Genomic DNA, 16,892 nt, shown 5'->3' with positions numbered 1-16,892 from the left:
GCCAGTTTATTTCAAAAACCATGGGATTTTTCTGTCCCACACACAAAAATGTGCACACTCGGGAATCTGAGTTATGCCGTGCTCTTCTGCACACTCATCCATGGTGGGTCTCAAGTTATCAACTATGTACTCTCTCAGTTCATAAGAATCATGTGATATTCCAAACAATTCCAAACAAAAACATCTCCCTCAGCTTACTGGGAATCTGTGTTTCTAATGAGTTCAAGTTATTATGTATACTTATTTAGATTAAATATAAACAGTAGACACATACACCATGGTACATCTGTTTTGATTCTGATTGTTTTCTGTCAGAAAAACTTTGATAGTCTTATCAGCACTGAATTAAACATGTATCAATCCTTAGTAAGTTTTGTATCCTTCACCCCACAAGCATAAATAAGTAAAACTTACTAAGTAATCTCTAAGTAACTACATATTGCCTAAATGTAAAGTATGAAATTTTCATATCAGAATAAAAATGGTGGTTTCACCTCCTCTTTTTCTTGGATTCCTACTTTCTCCTCTTTTATATGTAGAAGAAGAAAGACATCCAAATATCAGATAAAGAAATAAAGAAAATACAGAGAAGCTGGGAAATATTGATTCTTGCCTTATCGAAGTTAATAGGCTGTAACAGAATGTTACAATCTTTAATTTCCAATCTGAAATTCAATACATATTTAGTGGTTATTATAATTTCTTAAATTAGTGTTATGTTAGAAACCAAGACCACTTGAAAATAAGTTTAGAATTATGGATAGGACTTGAACTTGTACTATTATCATTTAGACATATTTTATCAAATTCTTGAATATTTCTTGAGGCATGCATTGTAAATGGCCACACATTGTATAGATTTAAAAAAAAAAAAACTAGTAGTAGAAGCTGGAAAGTGGTGTCTCACGCCTTTAATTCCAGCATTCAGGAGGCAAAGGCAGGAGCATCTCGTGAGTTCCAAGACAGTCAAGGCTACACAAAGAAACTCTGCCTCACAAAAACAAAAAACAAAAATACCTATATATGTAACAGCACCTTCCTTAAGGATATTGTAACAGTATTTCTTTATTTAATATGTGTGAAGAATGCATTTGCTAAATTTTAAATAATTCAGTAACGTCTTTTACAAGATACTCAAGTATCTTAAAAATAAAATAGTTTTAACTACATATATTTGAGTATATTTATGATGAATTTAACCCTCAATATTTATGTAGGTATTATATTCTTATCTAACTCAACTTGATTCTGATGTTACTTTAAAATTAATATAAACTATTATAAGGAAAAGCGTTTAGTACATCAAAAAAATATTTCTGTGGAAGGCACTCTTAATATAATTGGAAAATACTCTTTTCCAATAATAAACTCACTATATTTTAATTGTATACTTTGTCTATTAGATACATATCCTTCTGCTTCTCTTACATAAGAGTTAGAAACTCTTGCTGTGTTACAAAACAGATTCTCCTAGAAAAATTCATTCTTAAATGGCAGAATGTCAACCACTGTTTTACACTGCTAATTATGTTCTGGTTTCCTCCCCCCATTGACTTTAGAGAGGAACACGAGCAAGATCAAACCACCAGAAAGCACATGTGCCAACAAAGGGAGAAACTTTAGAACTTTGTAAATTACCCTGAAAATACGCATAAAGCACACACAAGCCTGTTATTCATTGATCCATTTGGTGGAAATCCCTTTCCTTCTCTGATTTCAGTAATTAGATAACATAATCCAGAAAACACAACTTGATGTGCTTAAGAGCACACACAGATACCACACACACAAACAAACAAACATAAACACAAACACACACCATACAACACCACAACACATACACACACCACAACACACACACATCACAACACAACACAACACATACAACACACACACAGCAAACCACACCACACCATATTATACACACAGCACACATACACCACACCATACCACACATATAACACACACATACCACACACACAAACACCACACACACATCCATATCCAAAACTGGAGGTTTGCCACAACATCACAGTAGGTGATTCTAAAAGTGTGAGTATTCTAATATATATATATATATATATATATATATATATATATATATATATATATATATATAATTAGAGTATTCTAATATATATAATATATATTCAAATATATATAATATATACAATATTATATGTATTTTAATCCAAGTATAGTTTACATACATGTTTATATCATGGATAATTTATATCATAAATTTTAGCATATATTTTTTAACTGTGACTTATAGGAAGAAGAATGTATCAGCGCCTATTGAAACAATGATTGGTAGAGCACTCTAACATTTTATGTTAATGGAGTTTAACATGACTGTAATACAAAGCATGTAATACAAAGCATCTTGTCTTCTTGATTTTATTAATTTTTAATGGGAGCCTGATAGCAAAGATTATTTTAATTTCCCATTAAGTATATTAGGTTTTTTTTTCATTTAAGAACTCTGATGCACAGATTGGTTTGGATTGAACATTGTGTAGTCAATGGGCCACCAGTCTTATGTGCCACCAGCATCAGGAGTCCGTAGCCAATGACATGAACTGAAGCTTTGGAAGTATTGAAGGAAATTTACCTTCCTAGGCTGCAATACAGCAGCCTCTATGTTTCCTGTATGTAAAACCCCAAAATTTACATATACATTTATCTAATGAGTCACATAAGCCATATCAGAAACCACCTCCCAGCCCATGTCTCTTCCCACTAACCCTCAAAGGTACAACCACGTTTTACTTACAGGATTTGTGGCCACTAAGGCCTGGTTATTGGCCACTGCCGTGAGGTGGATGATTGTTACAATAGAATTACAAATAAATGAAAAGAACAGGTTTTTATGCAATGTAATCCGTTGGCAACTTAAGCTCCTACAAGGCAAAAGAAAGACAATGTGTTGATATTACAAAAGCGGTTCTACATTTTAATTAAACATAAATTCAAATACAGTACACTTTCAATTCATAAAGGTTGCTTTAACTTTGGAAAAATTATTTTGTTTATCCATAATTTTCACTTGATAAAATTTTAATTGGGGAAAAGCCCAGATGGAAATGAGTTGTTTTTATAGAGATAGAGGGGGACTTGCCTCAGCAAACTCTGCATTAATTTCTCTTTAATTCTGAACACAATTAATATTTAATCTATTCTGCAAAAGACAGTTGAGATTCAGTGAAGATACATAATCAAAAACATGCCGACAAACTTGGATACTTCAATTTACCCGAGACTCTCACACAGGTAAAATGCCCCTAACTAAACTACACAGTCTGCTTTGTTTAAACAGTCCAGACTATTTTGTTGAGCTGATAATGACTATACTTGTAGCGAACAGTCATAGGAAATATACAATTGCATTTACACTAGCTACATAGATGAAAATTAGAAATCACTGAGGAGTATTGATTTGGTTTTGTAGACTTTTTCTGATTGGTCCAGATGTCCTCTAGATATAAAAAGAAGCTGACCATTTACCATTTATATAAAACAAAAAAGAACTGGTCCATGGAGTTCACACATAGATTTCAGGAGGGTGTCATTGTCATTAAATGAATCAGCTTTTCAGATTTACTCCTCAGCCACTCTTAGATTCTTTTTTTTTTTTTTTTTTTTTTTTTAGTGCATGACTTCCTTACCCACATTCAAGTGAACATCCAAGCACGTTTTTGTTCGTGAAGCAATTGAACATAGTTTTATTTGGGATTCCAGAGAAAAATGATAAAATGAAACCTACTTGAGGCCAAATGCTGAATGGCAATGTTAAACACATGGGTAGAAATGCATGATACATCACTGCATCGCAGAAAATAAAACCTCATGTGCATCCTAGTAAAACAATCTCAGATAGTCTTTCTAGAGAAATCATCCTACCAAGAGGGAACTTGTAGAGCCCACCTCCAACAGAAAGACATGACATCAAGTGAGGGATGAGGTCGCCATCCCATAGTCAAAACTTTGACTCATAATTGCTCCTGTCTGAAAGAACTGCAGAGATGGAAATGGAGAGGAACTTGAGAAAAAGAAAGTCCAGCGACAAGCCCAAAGTGGGATCCAGCTCAAGGAGAGACTCCAAGACCTGACACTATTATAGAGGCTATGGAGCACTCACAAAAAGGAACCTATCATGACTGCCCTCCGAAAGACCCAACAAGCAGATGAAAGAGTCAGATGCAGATATTTGCACCCAACCAATGGACAGAAGCTGCTGACCCCTATGGCAGAATTAGGGGAAAGCTGGAAGAAGTTGAGGAGAAGGGCAACCCTGTAAAAGGACCAGCAGTCTCAATCTGTACCCCCAAGATCTCTCAGACACTGGACCACCAACCGGGTAGCACATACCAACTGATATGAGGCCCCCAACACATATACAGCAGAGGACTGCAAGGTCTGGGTTTAGTCAAAGATGATACACCTAACCCTCAAGAGACTGGAGGCCCCAAGGAGTTTAAAGGGCAGGTAGGGTGGAGGTACAGGGTGGGGGTGGGAGTGGGGGGGGGTAGGTGGAGGGGGGCATCCTTGTGGAGACAGGGGGCAGGGAAGAGGTATGGGATGTGAAACAGTCAGAGGGTTAACCAGGAATAAAATCTGGAGTTGAAAATAAATAAATGTTAAAAAGAAAAAAAGAAGATTTAAAGTACAAATTTTCACTTCCCTTTACCTTAAAAAAAAAAAAAAAGAGTGTGTTGAAATTTAGAATTAGAATGGGGAAATCAATGTTTTCCATGTTTAAAAATACAGTTCAGACTATTTTCCTTCTGAAATGTATATAGCTCTGTGATTCTATATATATAGCTCCACTTTTATAAAGAATGAGAAAGTCAATGTAACCCAAACTAATGATTACAAGTTGCCACTGTGTGCTCAGTACTATTAGTGAAGACTTAGAAAAATGTAATGGATGTGATATTTCTCAAAATAACCATTGGATGTAGTTGAGACAGTCATTTAATAGCAGGCTTTTGCAACCATCTGTAATCCATCAAAATAGAAAGAATTACAACTCCTGGTTTCATACATACTACAGTCAGCGAACTTGATTTCACAGAGCATGGGAGGAATGAGAGGACGTCTCGGGCAAAGTCTGACCTACAGAGTATTGATGATATTTCACAGAAAATGGGAATTTTAGATAATTTTGAAGGGTAGCATGATTCTTGTAATTTATAGCAATTCAACACTGAGAGACAGACCTATTTTCAATAAAATGGCATAGCAGTAACATGGATTTGATTATTAACAATGAAGATTATTAATAAGTATTAACAATAGAACAGGCCTACTTAAGGCTATTCCTCCTTACAGTAACTAACACTATTGTAGTTGTGAATATCAACCTACACAACTAAAGCCAAAGCTCTCTGCTTTCACAGTCCTGCTATCCAGCTGAGCTGTCAAAACTGTTACAATAAAATAGATCACTGTCATATCAGTTCACTGTATGTTATGAAAATATGCCAGACTGTCTAACACTTTGGCCTATCGCTTTAGTTTCTCTCATTTCTGCCTCTAAGCACCACACAGATTAAACAAGTGCAGACAGATGATATCTGAGATACAGCTTCTATCAGTCTGGTGAGAAAAAAAAAAGGACACAAATTTATACAGTGATTCATATTGTTTCTTTCTAAATATAGTCATTAACACATGTAAGTAGATTGGTGCAGATAAAAATCAACTTGTAAGTGACATTTTTATGTATAATAAGCAAATGAAATGATTTTCTTAAAGAAGCATGATAAAATTTTGAGATATATACATATAAAATTTGTCCTGGGGACTGCAGCATAACCACATAATAGAAAATGTGGTTGGGGAGTCTGGATTGTTTCCATTTCATGTTCTTTTATGATAACTGATTTAGACGATCATTTCAAGGTGCAGGTTTGGCGAGCAGAGTTATACAGGCAGTTGGTGCAAGTATGCCAATAATTCCATTCTAACACGTGTGATTTCAGCTGTCTATTGGAACAACCTTAGCAGGTAGCATCAAGTCAGCACACATGGCTCTGGTGGGGTTTCTGAAGCCTGAGCTCTCCTTACAGCATGCGTTTGAGCATGTTTCTAGCATCTAGTCTTCATATCCCTCATCTATAATAGAGGGGTCATCATATCAAACCTTGAAGGTTACGTGTGACAAACCATGTCACGTTTAGTACAACCTCCAACCTCTGGGGAACACTTATTGATGCTATTTATTGTTTTCAGCATCACTAGCAGGTGATTAATTTTAATTACACAGCCAATAGTTTCTTGTACACAAAGAGATGGCATCAAATTTTATCTCAACAATAAAGGAGCTAGAGAAAGGACTGAAGGAGCTAAAGGGGTTTGCAGCCCCACAGGAGGAACAACAATATAAACCACCCAGACACACACACACACACAGAGAACTCCTAGGGACTAAACCACCTACAAAAGAGTACACATGGAGGGACTCATGGCTCCAGCTGCATATATAGCAGAGGATAGTCTTGTCAGGCATCAGTAAGAGGAGAGGTCCTTGGTCCTGTGAAGGCTCGATGCCCCAGTGTAGGGGAATGCCAGGGTGGAGAGATGGGAGTAAATGGGTGGATGGGGAACACCCTCATAGAAGCAGGGGGAGGAGGGATGGGATAGGGGATTTCCAGAGGAGAAACCAGGAAAGGGGATAACATTTGAAATGTAAATAAAGAAAATATCCAATAAAAGAAAAAATGAAGAAAGGAAGAAAGGAAGAAAGGAAGAAAGAAAGAAAGGAAGGAAGGAAGGAAGGAAGGAAGGAAGGAAGGAAGGAAGGAAGGAAGGAAGGAAGGAAGGAAGGAAGAAAATTGATTAAATAATACAACAGTTTGTGTTTGGTTAGTTTCTATTGATCTAGTGAAACTCAATGACCAAAAAGCAAGCTGGGGAGTAAAAGGATTTTTTTTTCAGTTCACATTTCCACATTGCTGTTTATCACCAAAGTCAGGACAGGAACTCAAGCAGGGAAGGAACCTGGAGACAGGAGCTGACCCAGAGGTTATGGAGGGGTGCAGCTTTCTTTCCATGGCTTGCTCAGCCTGTTCTCTCATAAAGCCCCAGACAACCAGCCCAGGAACAGCACCAACCACAATGGGTTGGGCCCTGCCCCAATTGATCGTTAAATTTTAAAACGCCTTGCAGCTGGATCTTATAGAGGCATTCTCTCAATTGAGGCTCTTTCCTCTCTGATAACTCTAGCTTGTGTCAAGTTGTATGTAATTCAATTAAAGAATTAAAAACCTATCATGTTTTTGCTACAACCACAGGAATTTAACATTCAGAAGATAATTTCAATGTGGTGAAATGTCAATTGACCAAACACCATTTTCCCAGGGAATTCCATTGTGTCTATACAAATCTCCAAACCCGTGTGTTCACTACCATGGTAACCCAATTCTGCTGTTGCACCTTCAAAATTTGGCAGATAATGTTGTCAAATATCTTGCCTTAATTTTACAATTGGGTTTGCTGTGTGAAAGAAAATTTTAACCTACTTTTCTCAGTATTAATAATAATCAGCATAAAATAAAGAGGATGGGGCCCAGTGGTACAACTGTAGCCTTGCCTGCCGAGCAATGTTTTCTTATTCCAGTTTATCTCATTACTGGGGGCTCAGATCACTTCCGCTTTAAACCATTGGTCATGTATTTGAAAGGACAGCTCATGCCAATCTGAGCACTAGCAGAGATAATAGACAGAAAACAAGGAGTACACTTAAAGGATAGACTGTATTTTGATCATTTGTCTATTGGATTGATTTTTGCTGATCAAAATGTCTGTTTCGTCTGTGTTTTGTTTTTGGTGTGGGGGGGGTAGACAGTCTCTAGTGGGGCTATTTGTGATCACCTAGATGTATTAAAAGATGTGTGTCTATTTTCACAGAGTGCTTAAAAGTCCCTGCCTGGAGTCGGCCCTCTTCCATCATCCTTCCTTTTCCATCCTTCCCTATCAGGGCTGCCTCTTTAGTGCCACAGGTGAGTTTTGGGCTGCCCAGAGAGCAGTGTTTTCATGTGGCTAGCTGGGATCTTCTTATCTGTGAACTGTTAGACAAATGCTTTCCCTTGTCAGCTAATGGGAAAGAAACCATGGGGAGAGAAAACAGTCTTTTGAATGTTTGTATTTCTTGCATTCCAGAAATAAGCAAAAGCATTTTAGAGTCAAAATAAGTCACAATTTATTGGGTTTTTAATATATCCCGGCCATGTATGCAAGCAAACTAGAATCATTATCTTAACCTCTTAAAATAGCATTATCTTTTAATAAAATTGAAGAAAGTTATTCAAGGCCATCCATGTAGTAGGTGACCTGTTGAACCAGAAAGTTTGGAGGAAGCAATGAGTTTTATTTACTTTATATCCAATTAGTAACTATTTGTTGTTTATCTGCTGGCAACTCTTTCTAGATTCTGGGTAAACAGTTGAGAACTGCTCAGAGCAAGACCATAATATATTATTTTTATCACAGTGGGAAGCAAACAGACACATGAACTGTCATCATTCTTAATATTTGTGCTTTTCTTTAAAAAATTAAGACTCAGCCGGGAGTGGGGGCACATGCCTTTAATCCCAGCACTCCAGAGGCAGAGGCAGGCAGATTTCTGAGTTCAAGGCCAGGTTGGTCTACAAAGTGAGTTCCAGGACAGCCAGGGCTATACAGAGAAACCCTGTCTCAAAAGAAAAGAAAAGAAAGAAAGAAAGAAAGAAAGAAAGAAAGAAAGAAAGAAAGAAAGAAAGAAAGAAAGAAAGAAAGAAAGAAAGGAGAGAGGGAGGGAGGGAGGAAAAGAAAGAAAGAAAGAAAGAAAGAAAGAAAGAAAGAAAGAAAGAAAGAAAGAAAGAAAGAAAGAAAGAAAGAAAGAAAGAAAGAAAGGAAGGAAGGAAGGAAGGAAGGAAGGAAGGAAGGAAGGAAGGAAGGAAGAAAGGAAGAAAGGAAGGAAGGAAGGAAGGAAGGAAGGAAGGAAGGAAGGAAGGAAGGAAGGAAGGAAGAAACAAAGAAACAAAGAAACAAAGAAACAAAGAAAGAGGAAAAAATATTAAGACTGTGGTCAAAGTTAAATGGTCTACTCAGGACTGACCCAACAAGGAGACAACAGCAGGGACATGGATTTTAGGTAGAGAAGATGCCCTTAGTTAAGTCATGAATGTGATGTTCTGAAGAAGAGGAGGAGGAGGAAGCAGAGGAGGAAGAGGAAGAAAAGAAGGAAGACCAGAAAGCATAAGGCAGCAGTGCACCCTTGCACAGGTGAAAAAAAAAAAATAAAGAGATTAAGAGATTAACTTACAAAATATTTCCTTCATTCTGGAAGATTTCAGTCAATTGTTTTTTATTTTTCTGCTTTCTAGTTATAATTTCTAAGTATGTATATATTTATTTACTATATCCACTTTGCTAATTATCCTCATCTTCTTTAAGATCTTGGTTTTTGACATCTGAGTACCTCACCTGCAAGAGTAGCAGTAGAGTATCTAGTCGCGCAAAGGCTTTGTTTCCTAACTTCTAAAATGATGATACAATTCTGAGTAGGGTGCAGTGTGCAAGGGTTAAGAAAATAAATTAATTATGTCTGCAAGACTACAAGACCAGGCTACACATATATTCACCTCTGGAATAATATTACTTTTATTACATGTTCTCTTTGAACTACAAAATTTTAATGCATTTAAATAACTGTATAGTTCTATGCCAAACAATGGTTTGCCAGCTTAATTAAAATAATTTTGTATCATTCTATACATTATTCTAATTTAGATACAATTAGATAACCCTTTTGGTTTACTTTTTCAAAAAACTACATAAAATAAAGTTATAAAGAAATTAATATTTATAAAATATCAATAAACATTTATCTTTAACATATATATGTAGTTTCAAATCATACAACTATTTCCTAAAAGAATCCCAATTTTCTAATAGGTTATTTACTTATATTTCCATAAATGAGACTCTCCTCAATTAGCTACTAGCAACAGATATTTTAGAATTGAAACAGTTTTTATTGAGTAAAATCTACTACTTCTTGACCTGCGTGGCCCTTATTTAAATCTATTACTCTAATGTGGAAATGCAGTTTTATTACATAATTCAGTATATAGTTTGAAGATGTTTTTTGCAACTCTGACTCATATTATGTAATGCAATTGGTTTGACGTTGCACGACATTGAATATGAGGAACACAGTTTTCAAAATCCTGATTAAACTACGACTTGAAGATAGACTGAGTGTGAGTTGATAAACAATACTAAGAGAAACACACTTAGGTAAACAATATGCAACGCTAAGATAAAAGGAAGCAGAGGGTGCATATATATGACATGTCAGTTAACCTAAGTACATAAAACTTGCAAAAGAACAAATAGATCACAACAGTTTGGAAAGCAAGGCTGTAGTGGGTGTGGGCTTTGACAGGCATGCAAACAGCTCTAGGTGATTACGAACTCAGCCCTTATCAAACTCCTGAACAGATCAAAGGCAATGTCAAAAGTCAACAAATGAGTCACATTCAAGTGATGGTTCTGGATTCCCAGTCAAGTCTACCAGACAAATTTGTATGTGGGAAAAGACTCAACATAGGATTCCTTTGATTTTCAGCTATCTTAAAGGCCGAATTATATAAGATTTCTGTAGGAAAAGTATGGCTATAAGGAAAAACGATACCTGCTTTAAAAGTTCATGAGACTGATTGAAAGTATTTAGATGAATCTGAGAATAAAGGTAAGAGCTTGGGTCATTCACCTTGAAACGTACACACACAAAGCATACAACCATATGCATGAGCACAGGCTCTCTCACTAAGTTGAGAATGCTTGACTCACCAACAGGATCTCTTCTTTCCTGCTGTATTTTATTTGGAACTCATGTCAATAACCTAGAAAGATCATTTCTACATGCTTGAAAAATATGCAACTTGCTTTAAAAGAAGTTAAAATTAGCATGTAAAATTTCAGCAGAGATGTTCTCTCAAGAAATCAAAGCAAATTTAAGAAGAAGAAGAAAAAAAAAAAAAAACGTTTCCCTGACAAGTCAGATAGATGCTGCGTGCTCCTTTTTATGTGCAAGCCTTTTATCTGAGTTGAAAGTAAAAGGCAGGTTTGCTATGCTTTCAGCTTTTTGCACAGTAATTAAAACATAATTTGTATCTAATTCCAGTAAAGTTTATTTATTTTTTTATCTAGAGGATTCTGTTTTGTTTTTCCAAAGATTGTTATGAGTAAGTGATTGCCTCTGAGGGCTTGGAAAACCCCAAAGTTATGGCTCTGTATCTCCCCCTCCCTTTCTGTTCCCTTTCTTTTATTCTCCTGCTCTGACTTTTTTACTTTAATTGGCTCTAATATAAAACAAATCTATCTGGTGAAGAGCATTTCGTGTTCTCTGTTTCTAATTTAAAGCATAGATGAGTAGAGAATTGTTGCCTTCCCTTTCTAAACAAAAAATAACAAACAGTACCCTGCATCAACGTTGTGTATAGTTCTGGGTTTTTATGAGGGTGGGTCAGTGACCCTTGGTTACCAAAGTGGGGAAAGAGTTTCTTCTACCAAAGACTAACAGAAGAAGGCTGCAATAGAAGGAACTGGGCTAAGAGGCAGAAGGAAGATGTTGGATTTTTCTCACACACAGTGATTTTATCTGAAACATCAGCTCCTCTAGAAATTGTTTCCAGGTTATTTGGCATGAAACTAATAATTTCTATCATCCTCGACAGTTGATGAACGTGCTTCATGCAGCATTTAAACCTAGGAATTCCTGAGATTCACAGACTTTTTTTTTTTTATCTATAGTCTACCATCTTATTTTCCTTGGATACTTCTACAGATCAGAATTCAGAGTCCTGATCTAATTTCTTTCTTTCTTGATGGAGAAAATTAAGACTAGAAAACCTCAAGGAATTTGCCAGAAGTTAAAGATGCATGGACAAGTCAGTCCTTGATGGAAACTACAAGAATGTTGAAGAATGTTCAAGTCAAAGGAAATAGCTAAGGCAAACAGAAAGATCACAGATTGAGAAGGAGAGTTAATTCTTTACTGGAAAATAAGTAAAGATAAGAATTAGCCTAGACAGTGTCTTATGCCTACTAGTTTACATTTTCTACCTTTTAAAATTCTGCTCATCAAAGAAACATACTTTTCAATAGAAATATCATATCACAAATCCCTGACTTGTGAGTCACATGGGTCCTTTCTTCCTTCATGTTCCTACAGGTCTTTGTAGCTCTGCATTAATACTTTTAAAAATTAGGGTGGACAGGAGGGGAATAAAATCTGGAGTGTAAATAAATAAATAAATTAAATATTTTAAAAAATAAATAAAACATCAGAAAAATTTGCTTGGTTATAACATGTGGATAATGGTGGGTAATTACAGAAATATAGCTAGTTTGTGTTCCCAAGTGAATTAGTAACTCATTGTTTTCTGGACAGTTCATAAATGCCAGGCACTGTGTGAGTCTATAATGTCTAACAGTTTCCTACAAGATAGAAACATTCCACCTAGCAGGGAAGCTTCTCTGGCAGAAAGGTAAACAACTCAAAAGGCCTCAGGAAGTCCCTGAAACTCACCATGTTCACTAGGCCCCCTCCATGACAGCTTAAGCAACAAAAAAAGAGTTCCTCTCAGACCAGTTGAAATCAACCCTCCAAAGAAGATAAGCTGCAAAGAAGACTCTGAGATCAAACCAACTGCCTGGAAAAATCAGTAACCAGACCAACTATGTGGAAGGGGTTTAGGCCAAGTGAGGCACCTGGAAGGGAAATTCTCCAACCTGCTGAGCTGCCAGCAGACTGTGCAATGCATTCCAGGCTCCCAGCTTTGTGAGCTGTCACATGTGTTGATGTGGTCCTTGGTGATGCAGCCATCTGTCAGTCATTTTTGCTCCTGTCAGTAACTCCTCACCCATATTCCTCTAAGTAACTCCAATAAAACTCACTGGTTCACCAAGTTGGACTTTAGTGGTATTCATACTTTGCTCTGTCATGAGCTCTGTATCTGGGGTGAGTAGATGTATATGTAGTGTGTCCCCAGAGAAAGTTCTGTTACACAACGTAAACATAATGGCTCACTTTAAAAAAAAAAAGAAAAGAAAACGTTGAGCTTACTTAAAGCCAGAATTGGGCGAAAAGCACACTATTAGTAAGCATTGATATAAAGATTAAAATATAGCTCATGCTTTTAAACAGTCTTGTTCCATTTATTAAAAATCATGTGCAGATTCAAATGTGTGCTTGTCATACTAACTCACAATTAAAAGATGTTTGATAATTTTTTAATAAAGTCCAATAAATAAACAGTTCATTATAATTTTAGTATAAAGCTTAGGTATAAGCAAAGTAATTATTTGCAGTCTTTTAATATTTTTGTAGAGGCCAAGAACCAACTTTCTTAAATTGTTAAATGATTCATTTGATTTAATAAGATTTTAATTATGTGCATTATATAACTTTTAAATTTTTTAATTTCTTCTTTGTGAGATTCACATGTATCCCAATCTGATTCATCTCCCAATCCCTTCGTATCTGTCTTACAACCTTGCAACCTCCCTAACCCAAAAGAAAAAAAAGCATAAAAACTATCTCGCAGTGGAAGCTGAAGTATCACAGTGTGTCCCACAGTATACCCTTCTGTTCACACATCTTTGCTTGTGAATGTTCATTGCAGTGAGTCGTTGGTTTGGTTCGAGCCTCTGGCTTCTGCTACACACTATCAGTACTTGATCCGCTCTGGAACTCGTCTCAGTTATCCTGTTGAGCTCTGTGTCATGGAGATCCTACAGCTTTGGATCTGCAGGATTGGCCCTTTGATGCACTCCAGCCCTCATACCTGAGTAGATGTGGGGATGGGCCAGCTCAAAGCCCTGGATGTGAGCCTGGGTGGTAGCTATATTGATCAACCTACCAGCTCTCCCACAGTCACACCACCAGAGTGAGACCTCCAGCACTGCCCTGGCTAGCTCAACTAATGCTGCAGTCAGAGAGGGGCTGAGCCAGATCCCTCACTCTCATACCCTCGGGGCACCTTGTCTGAGCCTTTGCCACCAGGGCTAGCTCTATTGTGCTTCCCAGGCAAGGTGCAGGGCCTGCTCTTCTGAGTGCTACAGCCAGTGAGGGGCTGGGACAGTTCTCCCACCCTCATGACCTTGGACCAACTCTCCTGCCTGCCAAGGAGTCAAGGTGGGGATAGGGCCTCTCCCTCCCTCCCCCTCTCTCTCTCTCTCTCTCTCTCTCTCTCTCTCTCTCTCACACACACACACACACACACACACACACACACACACAGCAGAGGAACAACAGGGCCAGCTTTCTTGTGCTCATGCCCTTCAGGCTAGGTCACCCCCAATCCCATCACCAACTTCAGCTCTACTGCACTGCCTAAGCAAGGTCCAGGATCCTCTCCCAAGTGCTGGCACAAACAAGAGATGGGGCCAGCCATCCAGAACGCCTTAGCCAGTGAGAGGCCAGGCTAGCTCTGCATAGCCCTTGGGCATCAGCATGGTCCAAGTAGCAGCCCAGACAAAGATGTCCACATGGTCTTTAGTAGTAATATGAGCCATGGAAATTAACACAGACCTTGCTGCTGGTCACAGACTCAGACATGGCCCTCAGTGTCAGTACAAGCCATAACTTCACCATGGTCTCAGATGGCAGGGCTGACAACTCCCATCTGGCTGTTCCTCTCCACCCTCCAGTCTCCAGTTCCACCTCTCTGCACAGTGATTAAACCTGTCTGTTTCTCTTTTGCTCCCATCTCTCCAACACATACTTGCACATTGCAGTGGGTGGACCACATGGCTGGCAGGCTTCTGGGTGTCTTCCCCAGCCCACACCACATATATCATTATTTTTAAGAGCAAAATTTTTAGCAAATATCAAGTACTTGTATTTATTACATAGTAATCTTTAATTTTTCAATTGTTTTTTCCTATAAACTTTTTAATTAGCCACATAATTTCTTCTTGAACTCAAAGATCTGCCTACCTCTGACTCTCAAGCACTGAGATTAAAGGTGTGCACTACCAACACCTGAATTTGTCTCTTCTTTTATTATACAAACTCTATTCCTAATTATTTAGACTCAAGGGATTATATTTATAACACTATAAATAATCTTAATCTTTTATGACTTAGCATAATGAGCTACCAATTTACAAAGCATAAGAAGAGAATTAGGGACAATATGAAATTTCTGTTCTTTTTGGGAATGAGGTTTGTAGCTGCCTATTGTATCTTTGAAACTAATGTATTTTAAATAAATATATGAGTTCAGCTTTGAAAAAGTGATTTCCATAGATAGTTTGGAGGTTTTAAGTCTTATAATCTTTAAATGTTGGTTGAATGGTATTTACTTTTAGAATAAAACAGATGTAAGTAAAGACATCAAAACACTAAGCCAGAAATTCTTTCAAATTCATATCAATGATAGTTACCTAATAAATTTCTTTTGCACGAAAATATTTTCACAAGTACCAGATTCTGTTACATATTTTCACTTAAACATAACTCACTCTAATTCTCATTACAAAATTCCTTCTCTGTTCACAGATTCTTAGGCTTTGAAAGAACATTGTAAGTCCTCAGTTCCAGCTATCAATGCAAAATAAGAGCAACTGACTGTAATATTCTTTTACGTGTATGAATGTGCTCAGCATGTTGTACATGTGTGGGAACAAGCACAAGTACATGTGTTTATGCATGTGGAGGCCACCGGTTGACACTAGACATTTTCCTCAAACATTCTCTAATTTACTTTTTAAAGCAGTATATTCCTTTGAACCTGGAGCTTGACATTTTGGCTAGATTGGCTGGCCAGCAGGACCATAGAGTTCTTTATTTCCCCAGCACTGGGATTAGAGGCATCAATTTTCTGCTCCCACCTCTTTACATGAATGCTGAAGATCCAAACTCAAGTCCCCATACTTATGTAGAGAGCACTTTACTGACTGAGTCATTTCTCTGATATGCCATGTGAATATTCTCGATGGGTTAGTATATGATTTCTGTCTGAGTGACAATTAGGTCTATTGATAACTACATGTTCATTACATTTTGTTTATCTGTTAAGAGCTTTTAACCTAGTCGGACATCATTGGGAAGAGAGACCCCTAGATCTTGCAAACTTTATATACCCCAGTACAGGGGAATGCCAGGGCCAAGAAGTGGAAGTGGGTGGGTAAGGGAGCAGGGCAGGGGAGAGGGTATAGGGAAATTTAGGGATAGCATTTGAAATGTAAATAAAGAAAATATCTAATAAAAAAGGCAAAAAAGGAGGTTTTCACATTAAACCACCTATTTCTCTTTGTTACTGTACACTCTCTATTCCTAATTATAATTATTTGTACTTAAGATGTTAAGCTCCTATCACTGTATACCTTAACCCCTTATAACAACATTCTTTGTACTGTTATGATTTGATCAACATAGCTATTGTTTCCCTTAATTTCCCAATCTCCTTGATAAGCCATTTATTATGACAGTGTTTCTCCATTGAGAACTGAATGAATGAGCCGTCTGATTAGAGATTTAGACTGATACTATACTTTTCCTGGTCCAGTTTGGCTTCAGTATTGTTTGCCTTGGCGGCCCCACTTGCCTCATAAGCCCAGTGAGCATTTATTTTATTAACTCTGGGACTTTTTTTTTCACATGAGGAAGTAGTATTAATTTTGCTTTTCACTTGTTGGGTACTTTACTGACATCTTTGCTAAATCAAAATTGCATGAGGGCATATGGCCTAGAATTCCAGGAGTCCATTGTTTTCTTTCTTACTACTGGTTTTGGAATGCAATGTAATTGCTATTAACTTTATCGCCTTCAGAAACGTAATACCCTTGGATGTTTTGGCTTATTACATTAAAAAATAGAGACAGTTTAATCT

The 16,892-nt window shown here is 37.2% G+C and overlaps 1 protein-coding gene across 2 annotated transcripts in view; it reads right to left on the bottom strand.

Moving 5' to 3' along the window:
* The window catches only part of Calcrl (calcitonin receptor like receptor), a 101,699-nt gene that overhangs the window by 19,201 nt on the left and 65,606 nt on the right, over positions 1–16,892 (bottom strand). For both annotated transcript variants that reach the window (XM_029470779.2, XM_029470780.2), the window contains one exon: positions 2,777–2,903. In XM_029470779.2, coding sequence (XP_029326639.1) covers positions 2,777–2,903 — 127 coding nt within the window. The remainder of the gene's footprint in view (positions 1–2,776; positions 2,904–16,892) is intronic.

This window comes from Mus caroli, unplaced genomic scaffold, assembly GCF_978045245.1.
Source record: "Mus caroli unplaced genomic scaffold, Mus_caroli_1 scaffold_2, whole genome shotgun sequence".
In the NCBI taxonomy this organism is placed as follows: Eukaryota; Metazoa; Chordata; class Mammalia; order Rodentia; family Muridae; genus Mus; species Mus caroli.
Note: the sequence above shows the minus strand (reverse complement) of the source record. Positions and strands in the feature narration are given on the sequence as shown.